General features: G+C 52.5%; 6 protein-coding genes across 11 annotated transcripts in view; all 6 read right to left on the bottom strand.

Moving 5' to 3' along the window:
• The window catches only part of LOC121106490 (feather keratin 1-like), a 37447-nt gene extending 27906 nt beyond the window's left edge, over positions 1–9541 (bottom strand). For 2 of the 4 annotated variants that reach the window (XM_015283204.4, XM_046927103.1), the window contains exon 1: positions 9391–9541. In XM_015283204.4, the coding sequence (XP_015138690.3) occupies positions 9391–9526 (136 nt within the window). In that variant the 5' untranslated portion in view covers positions 9527–9541. Of the gene's footprint in view, positions 1–3880; positions 4058–8577; positions 9182–9390 lie in introns of those variants that run through there. The other 2 variants (XM_040696099.2, XM_046927120.1) reach the window with 2 other exon arrangements.
• LOC100859039 (feather keratin 1-like) lies at positions 3238–4056 on the bottom strand. The gene is made up of 2 exons (NM_001277759.2): positions 3871–4056; positions 3238–3666 (listed from the first exon to the last, which is right to left on the bottom strand). The coding sequence occupies exon 2, from the start codon at positions 3648–3650 to the stop codon at positions 3354–3356; it is 297 nt and encodes a 98-aa protein (NP_001264688.2). The 5' UTR covers positions 3651–3666; positions 3871–4056; the 3' UTR covers positions 3238–3353.
• Positions 9542–11972: 2431 nt separating the features above from the next.
• Positions 11973–24942, bottom strand: LOC121113100 (feather keratin 1-like). Of its 3 annotated transcripts, none has more exons than XM_040696098.2 (2): positions 24894–24942; positions 11973–12580 (listed from the first exon to the last, which is right to left on the bottom strand). In XM_040696098.2, the coding sequence occupies exon 2, from the start codon at positions 12558–12560 to the stop codon at positions 12264–12266; it is 297 nt and encodes a 98-aa protein (XP_040552032.1). In that variant the 5' UTR covers positions 12561–12580; positions 24894–24942; the 3' UTR covers positions 11973–12263. The 3 variants fall into 3 exon arrangements, with proteins under 3 accessions (XP_040552032.1, XP_046783135.1, XP_046783136.1); XM_046927179.1 differs by lacking the exon at positions 24894–24942 and adding an exon at positions 20951–20971; XM_046927180.1 differs by lacking the exon at positions 24894–24942 and adding an exon at positions 17871–17888.
• LOC107052811 (feather keratin 1-like) lies at positions 17057–17886 on the bottom strand. Its single transcript, XM_040696097.2, has 2 exons — positions 17871–17886; positions 17057–17661 (listed from the first exon to the last, which is right to left on the bottom strand). The coding sequence occupies exon 2, from the start codon at positions 17639–17641 to the stop codon at positions 17345–17347; it is 297 nt and encodes a 98-aa protein (XP_040552031.1). The 5' UTR covers positions 17642–17661; positions 17871–17886; the 3' UTR covers positions 17057–17344.
• On the bottom strand, positions 20133–21039 carry LOC121106442 (feather keratin 1-like). The gene is made up of 2 exons (XM_040696096.2): positions 20951–21039; positions 20133–20740 (listed from the first exon to the last, which is right to left on the bottom strand). The coding sequence occupies exon 2, from the start codon at positions 20718–20720 to the stop codon at positions 20424–20426; it is 297 nt and encodes a 98-aa protein (XP_040552030.1). The 5' UTR covers positions 20721–20740; positions 20951–21039; the 3' UTR covers positions 20133–20423.
• On the bottom strand, positions 24075–24986 carry LOC121113099 (feather keratin 1-like). Its single transcript, XM_040696095.2, has 2 exons — positions 24894–24986; positions 24075–24682 (listed from the first exon to the last, which is right to left on the bottom strand). The coding sequence occupies exon 2, from the start codon at positions 24660–24662 to the stop codon at positions 24366–24368; it is 297 nt and encodes a 98-aa protein (XP_040552029.1). The 5' UTR covers positions 24663–24682; positions 24894–24986; the 3' UTR covers positions 24075–24365.
• Between the last annotated feature and the right edge of the window lie 1193 nt (positions 24987–26179).

The following is a 26179-nucleotide window of genomic DNA, read 5'->3' as shown; positions in this document are numbered from 1 at the left end:
TATTGTGGTCAAGGGCATAGCTGAGGAGTGCTTGGCGTGCCCCCATTCATCTGTGGTGAGTGCTTTGTGTCTTGCTGCTGAGGTGAGCAGTACTTCTTTTTCTGAGGAAGATGGAGCAAAGGACACAGAAGCTGTTCAACTGGATGTGCCGAAGTGTGCGAGGCCTGCTGGGTGTCACCCCGGAATGCTGAGGGTGCTGCGTGGAGTGGGTCCAGAGGAGGGTCACAGAGAAGATGAAAGGGCTGGAGCACATCTGCTGTGAAGCAAGGCTGCTGGAGTTGGGCTTGTTCAGCCTGGAGAAGAGTTGGCTCCAGGGACATCTCACTGTGGCCTTTATGTGCTTGATGGGAGCTTACAGGCAGGAAGGGGAACCAGCTTTTTCCATGGTCAGATGGCGATAGGACATCTTAAGAGAAAGAGGAAAAATTTGGTGGACTGTTGAGGATCTCCTCTGAACGCTGCACAATACTTGTGCATCACGTAGTTTTGCGCGTCATGTGTTACGTGTTGTTCTTCCAGCAACTCTGCCTTTTTGCATCCTTTCCTTGAGGACGCGTCCATGTGGCACCAGCGGCACCTGTCAAGTGAGAGTACCGGAGGCCAAAGGAGCCATTTTGCACGTTCATGTTAGGGGATGCGGAAGATGTGGCCAAAGCACAGAAAGGGAGTCAGTGAGGTCATCGCTTGGCGCTTGTGCAGTATGGTTTGTGTCTTTGTTATTAGAGGAGTTGCCAGTTCCAAACAGCCGTGGAAGCCTGGTCTGGGCGTTCTAGGTATCCTGCTTTGGAGATGATGGCACATCCTTTTAAGAGAACATCACCCATTTTGTTCAAGAAGCGAACCTAATAGGCACAATGTCTATGAACTTGAGCAAAGATTTTCATGCTGTTTTTCTCCATCTCCTTCAGGGGAAAATGCCCAGCATGCATGTAGACAAATGCATAATGCACTGAGAGACTTGTTGGCTCTGTTTTCCAACTCAAAGGGTTTTTTCCAATGTGGTTACATCAGGCGGGTGGCCAATCAGGCGTGGGATTCCCCAGAGCTCCATTTTTGGACCTGATCTCCGCCGTGCTGTACAAAATGATCGGTATGCAGGGCTTGAATGCGTGCAAAGTAAGAAGTTTGTAGATGACAGTAACTAGGGAGGGGCTGTTGACCCTCTCAGGATTAGGGAGACCTTGAAGAGAGTTCTTGAGAGACCAGGGGGCTGGGCCATCACCAGTGGCATGAAGCTGAACAAGAGCAAGAGTGTAATTCTGCACCTGATTCCAGAACACCCCGTACACTTGAGATTTTGGGGACGAGAGACTTAAAAGCAGCCCCACGGGAAGAGATCTGGAGGTTGTGGTTGATGGCAAGTTGAATCTGAGTCAGCAGTGTACCCTGGCAGCCAACAGGTCTGTCCGTACCATGGGGTGCATCCAGCCCTGCATTGTCAGCAGGAGAGGGAAGGGATTGTTCAACTCTGCTTCTGTGCTGCTCTGGCCTCACCTCCTGTACTGTATTCAGTTTTGACTTCAACACTACAGAAATGACCTGAAACTATCGTGTAGGGTGCAAAGAAGGGCTTCAAAGAAGGTAAGAGTTCTCTAGGAACCAAATTTCCTTGGTTTGTTCTGCAAAGAGCAGACTTCGTGGCATCCTACAGCACGTCAAAGGGGAGTGGAAGAACTGCTCTGCTGTCTGGTGACAGGAACGGGTCCTGTGAGAATAGCATGGAGCTGTGTAAGGAGAGGTCAAGTGGGGGTTAGGGAAAGGTTCTGCACCTGAGGGTGCAGGGCATGAAACAGGCTCCCCAGGGCAGTGCACAAGCACTAAGGCTGCTGGATTTCAAGAAACATTGGACAATGCCTTCAGATCTACCATTTAATTTTAAGGAGTACATTGTGGAGGCATGAGTTGGACTCAGTTATCCTTGTGAGTCCCTCCCAACATCCTCGGGTATTCTCTGATTGCACTGCGCTTGTTCCCTTCCTGAGCTCATTGCAGCTCGTTAGACAGCCTTTTGCTCTTGTCTCTCCCTCTGGGTGTGCTACATGGCTGGCTGGATGCCCCTTGATGTTGGAATGCTGTAGCTGGGAGCAAGGATGTTAATTAATGGGATGTATTGTTCCTGATCCAGAAGATGACTGTTTTCCAGATTGTCACAGGGGTGAAGAGTGTTCGCTTTTGAGGCAAACGGGGGCTGTGCATAAGTCCAATGGAGCTGTTGGGGTTCACCCAAGAATGATGAGGGTCTGATTTGTTGGCTGCGCTGATATCAGTTGTCTTAGAAAGATCACAATAATGAGGAGAGGTTCCTGAACCTGGGAGAGTCTCATGCCACTCCTATCGTAATGAAATGAGGAAGGAAGGTGTGATGAAGTGCAGGCTGGTTGGCCTGATGTTGGTTGCAGGGAAGGAGGTGAAAGAAATCCTCCCGGTAAGTACTGCCAAGCACAGAATGGGTAAGAAATGGTGGGAATAGAGAGCCCGCATATACAGCCCCAGCTCAGTTTCTTCAACATGGAAGTGACCAGCTTTGATCGTGAGGAGGTGCGGTGACATTTGATGAGTTCGCCTTTAGGAAAGGCTTTGAGGCTTCCTCGCATGACATGCTGGTAGACAAACTGTCAGCGATCTGCTCGGGTAAGTGGACACTGAGGTGGGCTTAAAGGTGGCTGAAGCAAGGATCCAGTGGTCTGAGGTGAGCCACAGAGTCATGCTGTGGTGAGTTCATAGCTGTATAGCCCAAGACTGGGAAGTGAGGTCAGTGCTATTCAGTATCTTCATTAAAAGCCTGGGTGATGTGACTGGACCTGATTACGGACAGCCTGCTATTCCTGACTGGACACGAGCAAGGCAATTGACTGTATGCTTTTCTTTTGGCAAGTGTAGATGCTAAGTGATGTGATGAAGGCCATCTGCTAGCCTCCAGTGCTCTTGTTGGCAACACAGATGCGGGTGGAGGTCTTGGGGCCATTTTTTGACCGGGCATGATGGTTTCTAGAGCCATGTATTTGTAGTGGGTGAAGTGGGAAGAGCATTGGGCCAAGAAAGTAAGAGGAGGACTCTGAGGGTGGCATGCATGAGAACTTTATTGAGAGAAACACACTAAAAGGATGGATCTGCTTGGAGATCACCAGGCGGAAAGGCCACAGTTCAAGGTGCAAAGAAAGAAGAAAGTTTCAGTGCTCATGTTTCCAGACAGCGTGGTCTGACGCTGTTCCCTGCTTGCGAGTTTTGTTCTGTGAGAAGAGGAGCCATGGCTGGTGAGCCCATGTGCCATCAGTGACACAGAGATGAGAGCTCAGTGCATGAGGTGCCTTGCAGGGTGCAGGAGGTTGCTGTGAGGGTGTGGGCGCAGGCCCTTAGCAGGGGTAGCGGGCTCTCCAGCCGTTGAAGCAGCCCAGGCCTCCGAAGCCGAAGCCGCCGGAGGAGATGGCCACTCCCTGGGCGCTGAGTTCGCTGCCCACGGCAGCTGATGAGGAGGATCCGACGGCGGTGTTCTGGGGGAAGGAGCTGAGGATGGGTCCCGGCAGGGTGACCACCACGGTGGAAGGCTGGATGACGACCTGGGAGTCCTGGCACTGCCTGACACAGGGCTCGTTGCAGCTGTTAGCCAGCGGGGTGGGTCCGCAGGGGCGGCAGAGGTCGTAGCAGGACATGGCTGTGAGGTGGAGGGTCTCTGGAAGCGAAGGTGTTGGGTGAGCAGAGGGTGTTGGAGGGGTGTGAGGAGCTGTGCTGTGAGCTTTGCAGGGGGTGGAGAGGCATGATGTGGAGTTATAGGGAGTGTGGCAGTGGGGGAGCAGGAAGGCTGCAGAGTCTGGGGGACAAGGGGGTGTGGAGAGCTGGGCCAGGTGGGGGTGTGAAGGAGGGCAGTGGGATGCAGGCTCACCTGGAGGAGCGCAGAGGAGAAGGTGTCAGGAGAAGGGTGTGAGGGAGCGAGGCGCAGGGCTGCTTTTATGCTGCTGTGTGAGTGCCCGAGGGCTTGGAGAGAGCCTCTGCGCATGGCAGTGCTGTGTGTTGAGGAGCTGTTGGGTGCCATATCCCGGTCAGGCATGAGGTGGGGTGTGTTTGCCTTCCACAGCTCTCCCTTTTCATTTCCTTGTGCGGTGGATTTGATGCTTTGACCCTGTCGGCAGTTTTTAAGTGAGAGTGACTGTTTTGGTGGATTTATACACAAGGTGTGTCTCGGGAGGGTGGTTGGAAGATGCAACTAAAGCACGGGAGATGTGTAGAACAAGGGATGAGATCATGGCATAGCACTTACATTATGATTCTATGATTCTATGGTCTGTGACTGCTTTGTGTGGTGAGGACCCCATTTCTGGCATCCTTAGCAGGCTGCTCTGCGCTTCCCAAGTGTGTCTGGCACGAGTCCCTGTTACTTGTGGGGCATTTGCTCCCTGCTTGTTTTTGTCCAATTTCCCTTTCCATGTGCTTCGCCCCTCTCTTTCCCATTGGGTGTCCTTCATTGAGATCTCGGTTCCCTTTGTGCTATCAGGGTTTTATTTGGGAACTGGTTTAGTTTGTTTTGTGTAGTTTCAGCTTAGGGCTTCCGTAGGGATTGTAGCTTATTTAGGCAGAGGAGGGCTGTTCATGAGGGCAGGACGCAGTCCTCTCAGGCCTGGGTGAGAGGTAGCAATCCCTGGGCTGAACGGGAGGGTGTTGGTCTGGAAGGCTGAAGCGGAGGTTATGGGGTCACTGCTGAGTTGTGTGACCATGGCTGAGGCTATTATTGCTCTGCGTAGTCTTTGATAGTTACAAGAAGGATTTGGGGATTCCACAGAGAAATCAGAAGCATACATGCTGCATGGGCATGCAGTCATGAGCCACTCCAGGCTATTGTGGTCAAGGGCATAGCTGAGGAGTGCTTGGCGTGCCCCCATTCATCTGTGGTGAGTGCTTTGTGTCTTGCTGCTGAGGTGAGCAGTACTTCTTTTTCTGAGGAAGATGGAGCAAAGGACACAGAAGGGCTGTTCAACTGGATGTGCCGAAGTGTGCGAGGCCTGCTGGGTGTCACCCAGGAATGCTGAGGGTGCTGCGTGGAGTGGGTCCAGAGGAGGGCCACAGAGAAGATGAAAGGGCTGGAGCACATCTGCTGTGAAGCAAGGCTGCTGGAGTTGGGTTTGTTCATCCTGGAGAAGAGTTGGCTCCAGGGACATCTCACTGTGGCCTTTCTGTGCTTGAAGGGAGCTTACAGGCAGGAAGGGGAACCAACTTTTTATGTGGTCTGATGGCGATAGGACATCTTAAGAGAAAGAGGAAAAATTTGGTGGACTGTTGAGGATCTCCTCTCAACGCTGCACAATACTTGTGCATCACGTAGTTTTGCGCGTCATGTGTTACGTGTTGTTCTTCCAGCAACTCTGCCTTTTTGCATCCTTTCCTTGAGGACGCGTCCATGTGGCACCAGCGGCACCTGTCAAGTGAGAGTACCGGAGGCCAAAGGAGCCATTTTGCACGTTCATGTTAGGGTATGCGGAAGATGTGGCCAAAGCACAGAAAGGGAGTCAGTGAGGTCATCGCTTGGCGCTTGTGCAATATGGTTTGTGTCTTTGTTGTTAGAGGAGTTGCCAGTTCCAAACATCCACGGGAGCCTGGTCTGGGCATTCTGGGTATCCTGCTTTGGTGATGATGGCACATCCTTATAAGAGAACATCAACCATTTTGTTCAAGATGCTAACCTAATAGGCACAATGTCTATGAACTTGGGCAAAGATTTTCATGCTGTTTTTCTCCATCTCCTTCAGGTGAAAATGTCCAGCATGCATCTAGACAAATGCATAATGCACTGAGCGACTTGTTGGCTCTGTTTTCCAACTCAAAGGGTTTTTTCCAATGTGGTTACATCAGGCGGGTGGCCAATCAGGCGTGGGATTCCCCAGAGCTCCATTTTTGGACCGGATCTCCTCCGTGCTGTGTGAAATGATCAGTATCCAGGGCTCGAATGCGTGCAAAGTAAGAAGTTTGTAGATGACAGTAACTAGGGAGGGGCTGTTGACCCTCTCAGGATTAGGGAGACCTTGAAGAGAGTTCTTGAGAGACCACGGGGCTGGGCCATCACCAGTGGCATGAAGCTGAACAAGAGCAAGAGTGTAATTCTGCACCTGATTCCAGAACACCCCGTACACTTGAGATTTTGGGGACGAGAGACTTAAAAGCAGCCCCATGGGAAGAGATCTGGAGGTTGTGGTTGATGGCAAGTTGAATCTGAGTCAGCAGTGTACCCTGGCAGCCAACAGGTCTGTCCGTACCATGGGGTGCATCCAGCCCTGCATTGTCAGCAGGAGAGGAAAGGGATTGTTCAACCCTGCTTTTGTGCTGCTCTGGCCTCACCTCCTGTACTGTATTCAGTTTTGACTTCAACGCTACAGAAATGACCTGAAACTATCGTGTAGGGTGCAAAGAAGGACTTCAAAGAAGGTAAGAGTTCTCTAGGAACCAAATTTCCTTGGTTTGTTCTGCAAAGAGCAGACTTCATGGCATCCTACAGCACGTCAAAGGGGAGTGGAAGAGCTGCTCTGCTGTCTGGTGACAGGAACAGGTCCTGTGAGAATAGCATGGAGCTGTGTAAGGAGAGGTCAAGTGGGGGTTAGGGAAAGGTTCTGCACCTGGGGGTGCAGGGCATGAAACAGGCTCCCCAGGGCAGTGCACAAGCACTAAGGCTGCTGGATTTCAAGAAACATTGGACAATGCCTTCAGATCTACCATTTAATTTTAAGGAGTACATTGTGGAGGCATGAGTTGGACTCAGTTATCCTTGTGAGTCCCTCCCAACATCCTCGGGTATTCTCTGATTGCACTGCGCTTGTTCCCTTCCTGAGCTCATTGCATCTCGTTAGACAGCCTTTTGCTCTTGTCTCTTCCTCTGGGTGTGCTACATGGCTGGCTGGATGCCCCTTGATGTTGGAATGCTGTAGCTGGGAGCAAGGAGGCTGCCTGTTTAGTGCCGTGCCTGCTTGGGGCCCTCCTTACAGCTGTCCAAGCCGGCAAGGGTGGGCTGTTTGTGAGAGCAGGATGCTGTCCTCTCATGCCTGGTGTGGGGCTAGCAAGCTCTGTGATGTCAGGACTCCTGCCGTACTCCCCAAATGGTGGCACTGGCCACTGCATCGGAATACAGTTTTCTGAGGCATGCACTTCCACAGTGTGGAGTTGGGGCGGACACACTGCTAGATGGGGGTCTGCTGGGCTGGTTGGTGAGGTCTGGGAGGGGCCGTGAGGGTGATGACAGGCAGAGGGTGAGTGGGTCTGTCAGAAAAGGCAGGCTGGTGAAACACAGCATTTGGGTGTTTGTGGGTTGAGTGTCAAGGAGTGAGGCTGTTTTCCCTCACAGCGTTTGTTGTTCAGAAAGAGGATTTGGCTATTTCCTAGGAGAACTCAGTGGGCACAGTCTGTCATGGGCTGCAGTCCTGAGGTGATTGTGGTGATATTTGCATCCCAAAAGGTAAATTAATGGGATGGACTGTCTGTGGTCAAGAGAGTGAGTGTTCTTCATGTTATTTTGGGGGCTGAGAAATTCCTGGATTTGTGGAGATCAGGAATGCTCAGCAGAAGTTGAATGAACCTGTAGAGTTGCACCCATGAATGGTGAGGATCTGATGTGTTGACCATGCTGGTATCAATTATCTTAGAAAGATCACATAGATGAGGTGAGATTTCTGTGAAGTGTAAGAGACTCATGCCACTGCTGTCTTAAAGTAATAAAGGAGGAAGGTGGGTAGAACTGCAGCCTGAAGGGCCTGACGTTAGTGACTGGGGAGGAGGTGAAGGAAATCCTCCCAGAAAGTACTGCCGAGCACGGAATGGATAAGAACTTGTTGGAAATAGAGAACAAAGTTGTACAGACCCACTTCAGTTTTTCAACACTGAAGTGAGGAGTGATGTGCATGAGGGGGTGGAGTGACATTTGATGCCCTTGCCTTTTGTAATGGCTTGGAAGCTTCCTCCCATGCCGTGCTTCTAGGCAAACTGTCAGCAAACTGCTCAGGTAAGTGGACGCCGAGGTGGTCTTACTAGTGGTTGAAAGTAGGGGTCCAATGGTCTGAGGTGAGTCATACGGAGTCCTGATGTGGTGAGTTCATAGTTGTATAGGCCAAGACTGGGAAGTGAATGAAAGGGAAGCGAACAGAATGATGTTCAGTGTCTCCACTAAAAGCCTGGCTGCAGGGACTGGACCTGACTGTGGACAGCCTGCTATTCCTGACTGGGCTTGAGCAGGGCCACAGTACTGGAATACTTCAAGACAGTACTGATAAGAGAAATGATTCTGTGTGCATGTTTGTAGTGAATATGAGAGAATGTTGACTGTGAGAAAAAGAAATCTAGAGTGTGCTGACCCAGAGACGTTGTATGAGAGAACATGGGCAGAAGAGACTCATTGTGCCCATCACTTCATTTGGGTAGGTGTAGATAATTTATTGGGTGACGAAGGCCACCTGCTAGCCACCAAAGCACTTCTTCGTGACATGGTTGCAAGAGGAGGTCTTGGGGCCTTTTGTGCCAGACATGATGGTTTCTAGAGCCATGTCTTTGCAGTGTGAGAAGTGTACAGGGCATCATGCGAAGGAATGAAGAGGAGGAATCTGTGGCTGAAGAGCATGAGAACTTTATTGAGAGAAACACACTAAAAGGAAGGATTCACTTGGTGATCACCAGGTGGAAAGAGCACAATTTCAAGTGCAAAGAAAGAAGACAGAGTGGACATATTTTCAGGCAGCATGGTCTGATGCTGTTCCGTGCTTCCCTGTTTCATGCCATGATAAGAGGAGCCACGGCTGGTGAGCCCATGTGCCATCAGTGACACAGAGATGAGAGCTCAGTGCATGAGGCGCCTTGCAGGGTGCAGGAGGTTGCTGTGAGGGTGTGGGCGCAGGCCCTTAGCAGGGGTAGCGGGCTCTCCAGCCGTTGAAGCAGCCCAGGCCTCCGAAGCCGAAGCCGCCGGAGGAGATGGCCACTCCCTGGGCGCTGAGTTCGCTGCCCACGGCAGCTGATGAGGAGGATCCGACGGCGGTGTTCTGGGGGAAGGAGCTGAGGATGGGTCCCGGCAGGGTGACCACCACGGTGGAAGGCTGGATGACGACCTGGGAGTCCTGGCACTGCCTGACACAGGGCTCGTTGCAGCTGTTAGCCAGCGGGGTGGGTCCGCAGGGGCGGCAGAGGTCGGAGCAGGACATGGCTGTGGGGTGGAGGGTCTCTGGAAGAGAGGTTGTTGGGTGAGCAGACGGTGTTGGGAGAGAGAAGAGCTGTGCTGGGGTGGGCCAGGGAGTGGGAAGGCGTGGTGTGGGGTGTGGGGAGTGTGGCGGTGGGGAGATGGTGGGAAGGCAGCAGAGTGTGAGGGCAGAGGGTTGTGGAGAGCTGGGCCAGGTGGGGTAGGGGAAGAAAAGCAACAGGGTGCAGGCTCACCTGGAGGAGTGAGACGTCCGGAGAAGGGTGTGAGGATGCAAGGGACAGGACTGGCTTTTATGCTGCTGTGTGAGTGCCTGAGGGCGTGGAGAGAGCCTCTGCGCATGGCAGCATTGTGCAGGTGCAGCTCTTGCATGACGTAGTGTTGCCAGTCATTTGATGTGTGTTCTCCTTCCAGCAACTCCGCCTTTTCATGTCCTTCTCGTGAGGACGTGTCCTTTTGGCACTGGCGGCACCTTTCAAGTGAGGGTATTGGAGGCCAAAGGAGTGATCTTGCACGTTTGTGTCATGGCACGTCGAAGAAGTGGCCAAAACACTGAATAGGAGCCGTGTTGTCAGTGAGGTCATCGCTTGGCACTTGTGCACTATGCTTTGTGTCTTTGTTGTTAGAGGAGTTCCCAATTCCAAATAGCCATGGAAGCCTGGTCTGGGCATTCTAGGTATGCTGGTTCAGAAATAATGGCACTTCCTTTCCTGAGATGCATACCCATGTTGTTCACCAAGGGAACCCAATAGGCGTCATTTCTATGATCTTCAGCATGTTCATTTATTAGTATTATCATTCAGTTATTCATAGTGTTTTTCTGCAAATTCTTCTGGAGAAATTCTCCAGCATATATCTAAACAAATACATGATATGTTGAGTGAACTGATGGCTTCCAAAGCCAAGTGAAAGACTATTACTTGTTATGGTTGTATCGAGCAGGTGGCCAGTCAGGTGTGGGATTCCCCAGAGCTCCATTTTTGGATCTGTTCTCCTTCATGTTTTACTAAATGATCTGGATGCCGTTGCAAATGCATACAAGGTAAGAAGTTTGTGTATGATACAGACTACTGATGAGCAGCTGACTCTCAGAATTGGGGAGGTGTTGGGAGAGCTCTTGAGAGCCCAGAGGGCTGGGCCATCACCAATGGCATGAAGTTGAGCGAGACCAAGAGCTTGATTCTGCGCCTGGAATGGGGATACCTGGGAGATATGTGGGTATTTGGGGATGGGAGACTTAAGAGCAGCCCCACAGAAAGAGATCAGGAGATTCTGATTGGTGGCAAATTGAATCTGAGTCAGCAGTGTGCCCTGGCAGTCAGAATGACTGACCATATCCTGGGGTGCATCAAGATGAGAACCGCCTGTGGGAGAGGGTAGGGTCGTCCCCCTCTGCTCTGTGCTGCTGTGGCCTCACCTCAACTACTGTGTTCAGCTTTGCCTTCAGCGATCCAAGATACCTGAGCTGAGGCCAATGCGATGAGGTTCAACAAGAGCAAGTGCCGGGTACTTGGTCACATTGGCCACAACATCCCCAGGCAATGCTACAGGCCTGGGGCAGTGTGGCTGGAAGAGAGTATAGCGGAAACAGACCTGGGGGTATTGGTTCATGCCCGAGTGAACATGAGCCAGCAGTGTGCCTGTATAACCAGGAAGGCCGGTGGCATCCTGGCGTGTATCAGAAATAGGCCAGCAGGAGCAGGGAAGTGATCATCCTTCTGTACTCCGCCCTGGTGAGGCTGCAGCTCGAGTACTGTGTTCAGCTTTGGGCCCCTCACTGCAAGAATGACATTGAGGCCCTGTATGTGTACCGCGTGTCTTTGTACTGGGTGAAGTGTAAAGAGCATTAAGCCTAGAAAGCAAGAGGAGGACTCTGAGTCTGGCATGCATGAGAACTTTATTGAGGAAAACACACGTAAAGTCCAGATGCACTTGGGGATCACCAAGTGGAAAGGCCAGAATTTAAGGTGCAAAGACAGAAGAATGGTACTGTTGTCATTTTTTTCAGCAGCATGAGCTGACCTAGAACCCTGCAAGCTTCTTTTGTGCCATGAAAAGAGGAGCCATGGCTGGTGAGCCCGTTTGCCATCAGTGACACAGAGATGAGAGCTCAGTGCATGAGGCGCCTTGCAGTGTGGTGGTGGTTCCTGTGAGGGTGTGGGCGCAGGCCCTTAGCAGGGCCTGCTAAGGCTGCCAGAGTTCAAGAAGCATTTGGACAATGCTTTCAGATCTACCATTTAATTTTTAAGGAGTGCAGTATGCAGGCATGAGTTGGACTCAGTTATCGCTGTGGGTCCCTCCCAACATCCTTGGGTACTCTCTGATTCCCCTGCATTTGTTCCCTCCCTGAGCTCATTGCACCTCATTAGACAGCCTTTATTTCTTGTCTCTCCCTCTGGGTGTGCTACATGGCTGGCTGGATGCCCCTTGATGTTGGAACGTTGTAGGTGGGAGCACGGAGGCTGCCTGTTTTGTGGCGTGCCTGCTTGGGGCCCTCCTTGCAGCTGTCCAAGCCGGCAGGGGAGGGCTGTTTGTGAGAGCAGGATGCTGTCATCTCACGCCTGGTGCTGGTTTAGCGAGCAATGTGATGTTTTATGAGAAGAGCCTCAGTGTGCCCCAATCTTTGGGTAGGTGTAGGTACTTTATAATGAGATGAAGGCTGTCTGCAAGCCATCAATGCACTTGTTGGTGACATGGATGCAAGAGGAGGTCTTGGGGCCCTTTTGTACCAGACAGGATGGTTTCTAGAGCCATGTCTTTGCAGTGGGTGAAGTGGAAAGGGCATCGTGCGAAGGAATGAAGAGGAGGAATCTGTGGCTGAAGAGCATGAGAACTTTATTGAGAGAAACACACTAAAAGGAAGGATCCAGTTGGAGATCACCAGGTGGAAAGAGCCCAATTTCAAGTGCAAAGAAAGAAGAAAGTTGAGGTGGTCATGTTTCCTGGCAGCAAGGTCTGATGTTGTTCCATGCTTCCCTGTTTGGTGACATGATAAGAGGAGCCATGGCTGGTGAGCCCATGTGCCATCAGTGACACAGAGATGAGAGCTCAGTGCATGAGGCGCCTTGCAGGGTGCAGGAGGTTGCTGTGAGGGTGTGGGCGCAGGCCCTTAGCAGGGGTAGCGGGCTCTCCAGCCGTTGAAGCAGCCCAGGCCTCCGAAGCCGAAGCCGCCGGAGGAGATGGCCACTCCCTGGGCGCTGAGTTCGCTGCCCACGGCAGCTGATGAGGAGGATCCGACGGCGGTGTTCTGGGGGAAGGAGCTGAGGATGGGTCCCGGCAGGGTGACCACCACGGCGGGAGGCTGGATGACGACCTGGGAGTCCTGGCACTGCCTGACACAGGGCTCGTTGCAGCTGTTAGCCAGCGGGGTGGGTCCGCAGGGGCGGCAGAGGTCGTAGCAGGACATGGCTGTGGGGTGGAGGGTCTCTGGAAGAGAAGGTGTTGAGTGAGCAGAGGGTGTTGGGGGTTGGTGTGGAGCTGCGTTGTGGGCTTCGCAGGGAGTGGAGAGGTGTGATGTGGAGCTGTGGGGAGTGTGGCAGTGGGGGAGCAGGAAGGCTGCAGAGTCTGGGGGCACCAGGCGTGTGGAGAGCTGGGCCAGATTGGGGGGTGAAGGAGGGCTGCGCGGTGTAGGCTCACCTGGTGGAGTGCAGAGGAGAAGGTGTCAGAAGGGTGTGAGGGAGTGAGGTGCAGGACTGGCTTTTATGCTGCTGTGTGAGTGCCCGAGGGCTTGGAGAGAGCCTCTGCGCATGGCAGCACTGTGCAGAGAGCTTCTGCTGCATGCCAGAGCTTAGTAAGTCATGAGGTGGGGTGTGTTTGCCTTCTCACAGCCCTCCGTTTTCATTTCCTCCTGTGGTGTATTTGATGCTTTGACCCTGTCGGCAGTTTTTAAGTGAGAGTGACTGCTTGGGTGGATTTGTTCGGAAGATGTGTCTCGTGAGGGTGGTTGGAAGATGCATTTAAAGTATGGGAGGGGTGTTGTTCAAGGAGTAAGATCGTGGCATCGCACTTATGATGTATGGGTTGTGACTGCACTGTGTGGTGGGGACCCCATTTCCTGCCATCCTTGGAGGGCTGCTCTGGGCTTCCCAGGTGTGTTCGACATGAGACCCTGTCACTTGCATCACATTTTCTCACTGACTGCCTTCATCCCAATTCTCTTTCCGTGTACTTCACTCTTCCCTTCCCCATTGGGTGTGCTGCATTGACATCTTGGTTCCCTTTGCGCTGTGAAGGTGTTGTTTGGGAATGGAGTGACTGCATCTTTTGTGTAGTTTCAGCTTAGGTCATCCATGGGGATTGTAGCTCATTGAGGCTGAGGAGCGCTGTCTGTGTGAGCAGGACACGGTCCTCTCAGGCCTGGGTGAGAGGTAGCAAGGCCTGAGCTGGAGGAGAGTGGGTTGTTCTGGAAGGCTGAAGCAGAGCTTATGGGATCATTGCTGAGTTGAGTGTCAGTGGCTGAGGCTATTATTTCTCTGCATAGACTATGACTGTTCCAAGAAGGATTTGGAGATTGCATAGAGAAATGAGCAGCACACATGCTACATGGGTATGCAGCCGTGAGCCACTCCAGGCCACTGTGGTCAAGGGCATAGCTGAGGAGTGCCCTCGTTCAGCTGAAATGAATGCTTTGTGGCTGCTGAGGTAAGCAGTACTTCTTTGTTTGGGGAAGACTGAGCAAAGTAGAAAGAGGGGCTGTTCAACTGGATGTGCCGAAGTGTGCGAGGCCTGCTGGGTGTCACCCAGGAATGCTGATTGAGCTGCATGGAGTGGGTCCAGAGGAGGGCCGCAGAGAAGGCTGGAGCACATCTGCTGTGCAGAAAGGCTGCTGGAGTTGGGTTTGTTCATCCTGCAGAAGAGTTGGCTCCACAAAGACCTCACTGTGCCCTTCCAGTACTTGAAGGGAGCTTACAGGCAGGAGGGGAAACAACTTTTTACATGCTGTGACAGCAACAGGACATTTTAACAGAAAGCGGAGAAATTTGGTTTAGATGTCAGGAAGAAATTCTTGACTGAGGCAGCGGTGAGGCCCTGGCACAGGCTGCCCAGTCAACTTGAGGGCTCTTCATCTTTGGAGGTGTTCAAGGTTGGGTCCTGGTCCATGACCCGGTGGTTGGCCATCAGCCCACGGGAGGGATAATTGTTAAGATTCCTTCCAACCTTTACCACTCCATATTTCTAGAATTGTATGATTGGACATGCCATACTCATCCAGAAGCTGACCCAGTATGGGTTAGACAGGTGGAGATCATGGTGGACTGGAAGCTGCTGGCTGAAGGCGTGGGCCCAGAGCCTTGTGATGGGGGGCACCGGGTGTAGTTGGAGGCGAGTCCCTCATGCTTACCCCAAAGGGGAATGTTAAGGGCCCTCTCTTAGTGCTGCGAGCTACTCTTGTGTCACGTAGTTTTACGTGTCATGCGGTATGCGTTGTTCTTCCAGTAACTCTGCCTTTTTGCATTCTTTTTCTTGAGGACGCGTCCATTTGGCACGGGCGGCACCTTTCAAGTGAGCGTATTGGAGGCCAAAGGAGCCATCTTGCACGTTCGTGTCATGGGACGCCAAAGAAGTGGCCAAAACACTGAATGGGAGCAGTGTTGTCAGTGAGGTCATCGCTTGGCTCTTGTACACTATGCTTTGTGTCTTTGTTGTTAGAGGAGTTGCTAATTCCAGGCATCCCTGGGCACATGGTTTAACGTTCTAGGTATCCTTGTTCAGAGATGATGGCACTTCCGTTTATGAGCTGATTCCCCATCTAGCTCAGCCAGGGAACCTCATATGCATACTGTCTATAGACATCAGAAATTCTTTTTACATACAGTTGTTCTCCATATCCTTCTAGAGAAAATGTCTAGCACATACATAGACAAAGACATAATTCATTGTGTGAGCTGTTGGCTTTGTAGTCCAAATCTAAGGCTCTTATGAGATGTGGTTACATCAGGCAGGGGGCCAATCAGGTGTCAGACTCCCCAGAGCTCCATTTTTGGATCTGTTCTCTTCCATGTTTTACTAAATGATCTGGATGCAGGACTTGAATGCGTACCGAGTAATAAGTTTGCCTATGACAGTATTTGAAAGGCAAAAGTGCAGATTGAGCTCAGCTTGGCCATTGGCGTAAATGGGAGTGGTGTTGCTCTTTTCTCCCTGGTGACAGGTGACAGGACAAGGAGAAATAGCTTCAAGTTGACCAGGGGAGGTTTGGGTGGGATATTGGCGAAAAGTTCTTTACAGAAGAGGGTGTTAAGCATTGCAGTAGGGGCCCCAGGGAGGTGGTTGAGTCGCCATCCATGAATGTGTTTAGAATCCCTTTGGATGTGGTGCTCAGGAACATGATTTAGCGGTGGGCTGTTAGAGTTAAGGTCATACGGTTAGGTTGAAGTTGGACTTGATGATCTTTCAGGTCTTTGACGACCTGAGGAATTTGATGGTTCTATAATTCTATGTTGAAATAGATTGACAGGAAGAGGAGAGCTAAGGAGAATCTCCATCCTTTACTGGATATGGCAAGGATTATGACTGCTGAGGTGAAGGAAAATACGGAAGTTCTCAGTGCCGTCTTTAAGTCCGTCTTCAGAAGTGAGACCCGTTATCCTGGTCTGCCCCCAAACCTGGGGGTGTCGGATGGGGAGAAGAATAAAGTTCCCACGATTAAGGTGAAAACTACGGAAGACCTACTACTCCACCTGGACTGCCACAAGTCCATGGGGCTGGACGGGATCCACTTGAGGGTGCTGAGGGACCAGGTGGAGGTGACAGGCAAGCCGCCTTCCATCATATCTCAGTGTTCCTTGTGAACCAGAGAGGTCTCATAGGATTGGAGGCTTGTCAGTGTGACTCCCATCTACTGGAAGGGTCGCAAGGAGGATCTAGAGAACTACAGGCCTGTCAGCCTCCCCTTGGCTCCCGAAGAGGTTATGGAGCAGACTGTCCTGAGGGAAATCACACTGCGTGTGCAGGACAGTCGGGAGATCAGGAGCAGCCAGCACGGGTTCATGAAAGGCAGGTCCTGCTTGAGCAACCGGATCTCCTTTTCTGACTGAGGGACTCGCCTGGTGGATGAGGGAAAGGCTGTTGATGTGGTCTGCCTAGAATTTACCGAAGCTTTCGACACTGTCTCCCACTGTGTTCTCCTGGAGAAGCTGGCAGCCCATGGCTCGGATGCGCTCTTTGCTGGGTAAGGAACTGGCTGGATGTGTGGTCCCAGAGAGCGGTGGTGAATGGAGTTAAATCCAGGTGGTGACCGATCACGAGTGGTGTTCCCCAGGGATCAATGTTGAGGCACGTCCCGTTCGATATCTTTATTGATGACCTGGATGACGGCACTGAGTGCACCCTTAGTAAGTTTGCAGGTGACACCAAGTTGGTGTGAAGTGTTGATGTGCTTGGAGGTAGGAAGGCCTTAGCTACGAGAGAGGGATGTGGACACACTGGATAGCTGGGCTGAGGCCAAGGGGATGAAGTTCAACAAGACCAAGTGCCAGGCTCTGCACTTCAGAGAGAGCAACCCCAAGCAGCGCTACAGGCCTGAGGCAGTATGGCTGGAAGACTGTGTAGATGAAACAGGCCTGAGGGTATTGGTTGCTGCCTGGCTTCCATATAGCCACGAAGGCCAGTGGCATCCTGGTTTATATCAGAAGTAGTGTTGCCAGAAGGAAGGGGAAGTGGTCATCCCCCTGTCCTCAGCCCTGGTGAGGCTGCACCTCGAGTACTGCGTTCAGCCTTGGGCCCCTCACTATAAGAAGGAAATGTGCTAGTCAGCAATGCTCTTGTTGGAGACATGGTTGTGAGAAGAGGTGTTTTGGTTCTGTTTGACTCGGCATGATGGTTTCTAGAGCCATGCCGTTGTAGCGGGTGAAGTGGAAAGGGCATTGGGCCAAGAAAGTAAGAGGAGGAGTCTGAGGCTGTCATGCATGAGAACTTTATTGAGAGAAACACACTACAAGGAAGGATCCAGTTGGAGATCACCAGGCGGAAAGGCCGCAGTTCAAGGTGCAAAGAATGAAGAAAGTTTCAGTGCTCATGTTTCCAGGCAGCGTGGTGTGACGCTGTTCCCTGCTTGCTAGCTTTGTGCCATGATAAGAGGAGCCACGGCTGGTGAGCCCATGTGCCATCAGTGACACAGAGATGAGAGCTCAGTGCATGAGGCGCCTTGCAGGGTGCAGGAGGTTGCTGTGAGGGTGTGGGCGCAGGCCCTTAGCAGGGGTAGCGGGCTCTCCAGCCGTTGAAGCAGCCCAGGCCTCCGTAGCCGAAGCCGCCGGAGGAGATGGCCACTCCCTGGGCGCTGAGTTCGCTGCCCACGGCAGCTGATGAGGAGGATCCGACGGCGGTGTTCTGGGGGAAGGAGCTGAGGATGGGTCCCGGCAGGGTGACCACCACGGTGGAAGGCTGGATGACGACCTGGGAGTCCTGGCACTGCCTGACACAGGGCTCGTTGCAGCTGTTAGCCAGCGGGGTGGGTCCACAGGGGCGGCAGAGGTTGGAGCAGGACATGGCTGTGGGGTGGAGGGTCTCTGGAAGAGAAGGTGTTAAATGAGCAGAGGGTGTTGGGAGAGAGAGGAGCTGTGCTGAGGTGAGCCAGGGAGCAGGGAGGCATGGTGTGGGGCGTGGGGAGTGTGGTGGTGGGGTTATGTTGGAAAGCGTGCAGAGTCTGAGGGCAGAGGGTTGTGGAGAGCTGGGCCAGGTGGGGTAGGGGAAGAAAAGTAACAGGGTGCAGGCTCACCTGGAGGAGTGAGACGTCCGGAGAAGGGTGTGAGGGAGTGAGGCGCAGGACGGGCTTTTATGCTGCTGTGTGAGTGCCTGAGGGCGTGGAGAGAGCCTCTGCGCATGGCAGCATTGTGCAGGTGCAGCTCTTGCATGACGTAGTGTTGCCAGTCATTTGATGTGTGTTCTCCTTCCAGCAACTCTGCCTGTTTGCGTCCTTCTCTTGAGGACGTGTCCTTTTGGCACTGGCGGCACCTTTCAAGTGAGGGTATTGGAGGCCAAAGGAGTGATCTTGCACGTTCGTGTCATGGCACGCCAAAGAAGTGGCCAAAACACTGAATGGGAGCCGTGTTGTCAGTGAGGTCATCGCTTGGCACTTGTGCACTATGCTTTGTGTCTTTGTTGTTAGAGGATTTCCCAATTCCAAATATCCATGGAAGCCTGGTCTGGGCATTCTAGGTATGCTGGTTCAGAAATAATGGCACTTCCTTTTCTGAGATGCATACCCATGTTGTTCACCAAGGGAACGCAATAGGTGTCATTTCTATGATCTTTTGCAATGGTATTCATAGTGTTTTTCTCCAAATTCTTCTGGAGAAACTCTCTAGCAAATATCCAGGCAAATACATGATATGCTGAGTGAACTGGTGGCTGCCAAGCCCACCTCAGAGACTTTTATTAGATGTGGTTACATCAGGCAGGTGGCCGGTCAGGTGTCAAATTCCACAGAGCTCCATTTTTGGATCTGTTCTCTTCCATGTTGTACTTAATGATCTGGATGCAGGACTCCAATGCATACAAGGTAAAAGGTTTGTGTATGATACTGACTACAGATGAGCAGTTGACTGTCTGAACTGGGGAGGCATTGGGAGAGCTCTTGAGAGCACAGAGGGCTGGGCCATCACCAATGGCATGAAGTTGAACGAGAGCAAGAGCTTGATTCTGCACCTGGAATGGGGATACCTGAGAGATATGTGGGTACTTGGGGATGGGAGACTTAAGAGCAGCCCCACGGGAAGAGATCAGGAGGTTCTGGTTGGTGGCAAATTGAATCTGAGTCAGCCGCGTGCCCTGGCAGCCAATACGACTGACCATACCCTGGGGTGCATCAAGATGAGAACCGCCAGTGGGAGAGGGTAGGGTTGTCCCTCTGTGCTCTGTGCTGCTGTGGCCTCACCTCAACTACTGTGTTCAGCTTTGGCTTCAACGGTCCAAGATAGCTGGGCTGAGGCCAATGGGATGAGGTTCAACAAGACCAAGTGCCGGGTCCTGCACTTTGGCCACAACACCCCCAGACAATGCTACAGGCCTGGGGCAGAGTGGCTGGAAGAGAGTATAGTGGAAACAGACCTGGGGGTATTGGTTGATGCCCGACTGAACATGAGCCAGCAATCTGTCCATATAAAAAAGAAGGCATCCTGGCGTGTATCAGTATTAGTGTTGCCAGCGGGAGCAGGGAAGTGATCATCCCTCTGTACTCCATCCTGGTGTGGCCGCACCTCGAGTGCTGTGTCCAGTTTTGGGCCCCTCACTGCAAGAAAGACATCGAGGCTCTGGAGGGTGTTCAGAGAAGGGCAACAAAGCTGTTGAGGGGTCTGGAGCACAGGCCTTATGAGGAGCGGCTGAAGGAGTTGGGATTGTTCAGTCTGGAGGAGGGGAGGCTCAGGGGAGACCTTATTGCTCTCTATAACTACCTGAAGGGAGGTTGTAGTGAGCTGGGGGTCAGCCTCTTCTCTCGTGTGACAGTGATAGGACTAGAGGGAATGGCTTCAAGCTGCACCAGGGAAGGTTCAGGCTGCACGTTAGGAAATACTACTTCTCTGAAAGGATGGTCAGGCACTGGAATGGGCTGCCCAGAGAGGTGGTGGAGTCACCGACCCTGGAGGTGTTCAAGGAACGTTTGTGTTGAGAGACATGGCTTAATGAGAACTATTGGTGATGTGTGGATGGTTGGACTGGGTGATCCTGTGGGTCTTTTCCAACCTTGGTGATCCTGTGATTCTATGATTCTATGACTGGATCCGATTGTGGACATCCTGCTCTTCCTGACTGGGCTTGAGCAGTGCAATTGTGCTATTTGACTTTCTCTGTACAAGTGTGGATAATATGTGATGAGATGAAGGCCGTCTGCTAGCCACCAGAGCTCTTGTTGGTGCCAAGGTACTGAGAGGAGGTCCTGGGTCCCTTTGGACCCGAGATGCTTATTTCTAGAGCCATGTCTTTGTAGCGGGTGAAGTGGAAAGGGCATTGTGCCAAGAAAGTAAGAGGAGGACTCTGAGGCTGGCATGCATGAGATCTTTATTGAGGAAAATTCGGGAAAAGGAAGGATCCGCTTGGAGATGGCGAGGTATAAAGGGCACAACTTAAGGTGCAAAGAAAGGAGAAATCTGCAGTGCTGATGTTTGCAGACAGCGTGGTGTGACGCTGCTCCCTGCTTGCGAGTTTTGTTCTGTGAGAAGAGGAGCCATGGCTGGTGAGCCCATGTGCCATCAGTGACACAGAGATGAGAGCTCAGTGCATGGGGCGCCTTGCAGGGTGCAGGAGGTTGCTGTGAGGGTGTGGGCGCAGGCCCTTAGCAGGGGTAGCGGGCTCTCCAGCCGTTGAAGCAGCCCAGGCCTCCGTAGCCGAAGCCGCCGGAGGAGATGGCCACTCCCTGGGCGCTGAGTTCGCTGCCCACGGCAGCTGATGAGGAGGATCCGACGGCGGTGTTCTGGGGGAAGGAGCTGAGGATGGGTCCCGGCAGGGTGACCACCACGGCGGGAGGCTGGATGACGACCTGGGAGTCCTGGCACTGCCTGACACAGGGCTCGTTGCAGCTGTTAGCCAGCGGGGTGGGTCCGCAGGGGCGGCAGAGGTTGGAGCAGGACATGGCTGTGGGGTGGAGGGTCTCTGGAAGAGAAGGTGTTGAGTGAGCGGAGGGTGTTGGGGGTTGGTGTGGAGCTGTGCTGTGGGCTTCGCAGGGAGTGGAGAGGTGTGATGTGGAGCTGTGGGGAGTGTGGCAGTGGGGGAGCAGGAAGGCTGCAGAGTCTGGGGGCACAGGGGGTGTGGAGAGCTGGGCCAGATTGGGGGGTGAAGGAGGGCTGCGCGGTGCAGGCTCACCTGGAGGAGTGCAGAGGAGAAGGTGTCAGAAGGGTGTGAGGGAGCGAGGCACAGGGCTGCTTTTATGCTGCTGTGTGAGTGCCCGAGGGCGTGGAGAGAGCCTCTGCGCATGGCAGCACTGTGCAGAGAGCTTCTGCTGCATGCCAGAGCTTAGTAAGTCATGAGGTGGGGTGTGTTTGCCTTCTCACAGCCCTCCGATTTCATTTCCTCCTGTGGTGTATTTGATGCTTTGACTCTGTCGGCAGTTTTTAAGTGAGAGTGACTGCTTGGGTGGATTTGTTCGGAAGATGTGTCTCGTGAGGGTGGTTGGAAGATGCATTTAAAGCATGGGAGGGGTGTTGTTCAAGGAGTAAGATCGTGGCATCGCACTTATGATGTATGGGTTGTGACTGCACTGTGTGGTGGGGACCCCATTTCCTGGCATCCTTGGAGGGCTGCTCTGGGTTTCCCAGGTGTGTTCGACATGAGACCCTGTCACTTGCATCACATTTGCTCACTGACTGCCTTCATCCCAATTCCCTTTCCGTGTACTTCACTCTTCCCTTCCCCATTGGGTGTGCTGCATTGACATCTTGGTTCCCTTTGCGCTGTGAAGGTGTTATTTGGGAATGGAGTGACTGCATCTTTTGTGTAGTTTCAGCTTAGGTCATCCATGGGGATTGTAGCTCATTGAGGCTGAGGAGCGCTGTCTGTGTGAGCAGGACACGGTCCTCTCAGGCCTGGGTGAGAGGTAGCAAGGCCTGAGCTGGAGGAGAGTGGGTTGTTCTGGAAGGCTGAAGCAGAGCTTATGGGATCATTGCTGAGTTGAGTGTCAGTGGCTGAGGCTATTATTTCTCTGCATAGGCTATGACTGTTCCAAGAAGGATTTGGAGATTGCATAGAGAAATGAGCAGCACACATGCTACATGGGTATGCAGCCGTGAGCCACTCCAGGCCACTGTGGTCAAGGGCATAGCTGAGGAGTGCCCTCGTTCGGCTGAGATGAGTGCTTTGTGGCTGCCGAGGTAAGCAGTACTGCTTTTTCTGAGGAAGACTGAGCAAAGAACACAGAGGGGCTGTTCAACTGGATGTGCCGAACTGTGTGTGAGGCCTGCTGGGTGTCACCCAGGAATGCTGACTGAGCTGCATGGATTGGGTCCAGAGGAGGGCCACAGAGAAGATGAAAGGGCTGGAGCACATCTGCTGTGCAGAAAGGCTGCTGGAGTTGGGTTTGTTCATCCTGCAGAAGAGTTGGCTCCACAAAGACCTCACTGTGCCCTTCCAGTACTTGAAGGGAGCTTACAGGCAGGAGGGGAAACAACTTTTTACGTGGTATGTCAGCAATAGCACATTTTAATGGAGTGAGGGGAAATTTGGTTTAGATGTCAGGAAGAAATTCTTGACTGAGGCATTGCTTGGCACTTGTGCAATACGGTTTGTGTCTTTGTTGTTAGAGGAAGCCTGGTCTGGGCATTCGAGGTATTCTTGTTTTGACATGAGGGCACTTCCTTTTCTGAGACGAATTCCCATGTTGTTCACCAAGGGAACTTAATAGGCGTAATTTCTATAATCTTCAGCAAAGTTATTCATAGTGTTTTTCACCGTATCCGTGTGTAGAAACTGTGTAGCACATTTATAGACAGAGTTATAATATGTTGAGTGAATGGGAGCCTCGGATGTCCATATCAGCGCCTTTCATTAGGTGTGGTTACATCAGGCTGGTGGCCGGTCAGGTGTTGGATTTCTCTGAGCGGGATTTTGGGACTGTTCTCTTCCATGTTTTGAAAACTGATCTGAATGCAGGACTCAAATGCGTACAAATTAAGATGTTTGTAGATGTTAACTATGGAGGAGCAGTGGAGTCTCAAGGGATTTGGGAGGCCTTGGAGTAAGCTCTTGAGGGACCAGATGGCTGGGCCATCAGCAACGGCATGAAGTTGAACAAAAGGATATGCTGGATTCTGCACCTGATTCCAGAATCCCCTGCACAGAAGAGGATCTGGAGAGACGAGGCTGAAAATCAGCTCCTCAAAAAGAGATCTGGACTTTCTGGTTGATGTCAGGTTGAATCTGAGACAGCAGCGTGCCCTGGCCCATTCCCTGGTGTACATCGGGCCCAGCGCTGCTAGCAGAATAGGGAAGGGATTGTCCCACTCTTCTCTGTGCTGCTCCAGCTTCACCTCAAGTCTTGTTTTTACTTTTGACATCAACAATGCAAGAAGGACATAAAAGTATTGTCCAGTGTACTGAGGAGGGATACAAAGAAGATGGAAGCTACGAGGGAACTGAGTTGGATTGTTCTGCCAAGCGGAGACTGAGGGCATCCCTCATGCCCGCCTACGTCTCCTCACAGGGGAGAGGAAGGGCAGCTCTGCTGTCTGGTGACAGGAACAGCTCCTGTGGGTATAGCATGGAGCTGTGTGAGTGTAGGGTCAAGTGGGGGATCAGGGAAAGGTTTTGCACCAGTGGGTAGTGAGCACAGAACAAGCTTCCCAGGGCAGTGCACAAGCACTAAGGCTGCCGGAGTTCAAGAAGCATTTGGACAATGCTTTCAGATCTACCGTTTAATTTTCAAGGAGTGCAGTGTGGAGGCATGAGTTGGACTCAGTTATCGCTGTGGGTCCCTCCCAACATCCTCGGGTATTCTCTAATTCCACTGCATTTGTTCCCTCCCTGAGCTCATTGCACCTCATTAGACAGCCTTTCGCTCTTGTCTCTTCCTCTGGGTGTGCTACATGGCTGGCTGGATGCCCCTTGATGTTGGAATGTGGTAGGTGGGAGCAAGGAGGCTGCCTGTTTTGTGCCGTGCCTGCCTGGGGCCCTCCTTGCAGCTGTCCAAGCCGGCAGGGGAGGGCTGTTTGTGAGAGCAGGATGCTGTCCGCTCACGCGTGGTGCTGGTCTAGCGAGCTCTGTGATGCTGTATGAGAAGAGCCTCAGTGTGCCCCAATCTTTGGGTAGGTGTAGGTACTTTCTTATGAGATGAAGGCTGTCTGCAAGCCATCAATGCACTTGTTGGTGACATGGTTGCAAGAGGAGGTCTTGGGGCCCTTTTGTACCAGATAGGATGGTTTCTAGAGCCATGTCTTTGCAGTGGGTGAAGTGGAAAGGGCATCGTGCGAAGGAATGAAGAGGAGGAATCTGTGGCTGAAGAGCATGAGAACTTTATTGAGAGAAACACACTAAAAGGAAGGATCCAGTTGGAGATCACCAGGTGGAAAGAGCACAATTTCAAGTGAAAAGAAAGAAGAAAGTTGAGGTGGTCATGTTTCCTGGCAGCAAGGTCTGATGTTGTTCCATGCTTCCCTGTTTGGTGACATGAGAAGAGGAGCCATGGCTGGTGAGCCCATGTGCCATCAGTGACACAGAGATGAGAGCTCAGTGCATGAGGCGCCTTGCAGGGTGCAGGAGGTTGCTGTGAGGGTGTGGGCGCAGGCCCTTAGCAGGGGTAGCGGGCTCTCCAGCCGTTGAAGCAGCCCAGGCCTCCGAAGCCGAAGCCGCCGGAGGAGATGGCCACTCCCTGGGCGCTGAGTTCGCTGCCCACGGCAGCTGATGAGGAGGATCCGACGGCGGTGTTCTGGGGGAAGGAGCTGAGGATGGGTCCCGGCAGGGTGACCACCACGGTGGAAGGCTGGATGACGACCTGGGAGTCCTGGCACTGCCTGACACAGGGCTCGTTGCAGCTGTTAGCCAGCGGGGTGGGTCCGCAGGGGCGGCAGAGGTTGGAGCAGGACATGGCTGTGGGGTGGAGGGTCTCTGGAAGAGAAGGTGTTGGGTGAGCAGAGGTTGTTCAGGACACAAGGAGTTGTGCTGGGTTGGCCCAGGGAGCAAGTAGTAGTGGCTTGGGGCTGAGGTTAGCCCCCTCCTCTTGGGGAGACTGACGGGCTGCAGAGTCTGGGGGCCAAGGGGGTGTGGATAGCAAAGACAGGTGGGGTGCACGAAGGAGGGCAGCGGGGTGCAGGCTTACCTGGAGGAGTGCAGAGGAGAAGGCGTCAGGAGAAGGGTGTGAAAGCGTGCAGCACACATCTGGCTTTTATGGTGCTGTGCGAGTGCCTGAGGGCGTGGAGAGAGCCTCTGCGCATGGCTGCACTGTGCAGTGAGCTGCTTTTACATGCCAAACCCTGAGATGTCATGAGGTGGGGAGTTATTGTCTTCCCACAACACTTCCTTTTCATTTCCCAGTGTTGTGGATTTGATCCTTTGACCCAGTCGGCATTTTTTAGTGTGACTGGAGTTATGAGGAAGGCGCATGTCATGGAAGATGTTGGAAGCCTTGTCCAAAGCTTTGGAGGAGTGATGTGGTCTCCTTAGTGATGCCATCCGGTGCTACTCATGCTGTCGTGTTTGTGGCCACTTTGTGAGGTGCAGACCCCATTCCTGGCATCCTTCGTGGGCTATTCTGTGATTCCCAGGTGTATTTGGCTTGAGACTCTGCTCGTTGCACTGCGCTGCACTCCCTGGCTGCCTTCTGCTTTATGCGCTTTCCTTGAGCTTAGTCGTTGTGTTCTGCATTGGGTGTGTTGTGTCAACATCTTGGTTCCCCTTTTGCTTTGGAAATTGTGTTTTGGTGAAAGAAGGCAGCCATTTTTGCGCAGTTTCCACTTCGGGCCATTCATGGTGGTTTTAGTACATTCAGACAGAGGAGGGGAATTTGTGGAGTTGAGATTTTGGGGTCCTTTATTGGTTTGGGTGTTAATGGGCTATGCAGCCGTGAGCCACTTCATGACTTGGTCCAAAACAGGGCATTTGAGTGGAAGGCATGCCCTCATTCAGCTGAGGTGACTGCTCTGTGTCTTGCTGCTGAGGTGAGCAGTACTTCTTTTTCTGAGGAAGATGGACCAAAGGACACAGAGGGGCTGTTCTGCTGGATGTGCCGAAGTGTGCGAGGCCTGCTGGGTGTCACCCAGGAGTGCTGATTGAGCCGCGTGGAGTGGGTCCAGAGGAGGGCCACAGAGAAGATGAAAGGGCTGGAGCACATCTGCTGTGAAGCAAGGCTGCTGGAGTTGGGCTTGTTCTGCTTGGGTGAGAGAAGGCTCCAGAGAGACCTCACTGTGCCCTTCCTGTGCTTGAAGGGAGCTTACAGGCAGGAGGGGAAACAACTTTTTACATGCTCTGAGAGCGATGGGACATTTTAACAGAAAAAGGAGAAATTTCCTTTAGATGTCAGGAAGAAATTCTTGACTGAGGCAGTGGGGAGGCCCTGGCAGAGGCTGCCCAGACAGCTTGTGGATTCTTCATCTCTGGAGGCATTCA

The sequence above is a fragment of the Gallus gallus genome, chromosome 2, assembly GCF_016699485.2.
Source record: "Gallus gallus isolate bGalGal1 chromosome 2, bGalGal1.mat.broiler.GRCg7b, whole genome shotgun sequence".
NCBI lineage: Eukaryota > Metazoa > Chordata > Aves > Galliformes > Phasianidae > Gallus > Gallus gallus.
This window is presented reverse-complemented; position numbering and strand designations above follow the sequence as displayed.

Excerpts from the sequence above, each read along its gene's own strand:
- LOC121113099 (XM_040696095.2), bottom strand. The coding sequence starts at position 24,662 with ATGTCCTGCTCCAACCTCTGCCGCCCCTGCGGACCCACCCCGCTGGCT.
- LOC121106442 (XM_040696096.2), bottom strand. The coding sequence starts at position 20,720 with ATGTCCTGCTCCAACCTCTGCCGCCCCTGCGGACCCACCCCGCTGGCT.
- LOC121113100 (XM_040696098.2), bottom strand. The coding sequence starts at position 12,560 with ATGTCCTGCTACGACCTCTGCCGCCCCTGCGGACCCACCCCGCTGGCT.
- LOC107052811 (XM_040696097.2), bottom strand. The coding sequence starts at position 17,641 with ATGTCCTGCTCCAACCTCTGCCGCCCCTGTGGACCCACCCCGCTGGCT.
- LOC100859039 (NM_001277759.2), bottom strand. The coding sequence starts at position 3,650 with ATGTCCTGCTACGACCTCTGCCGCCCCTGCGGACCCACCCCGCTGGCT.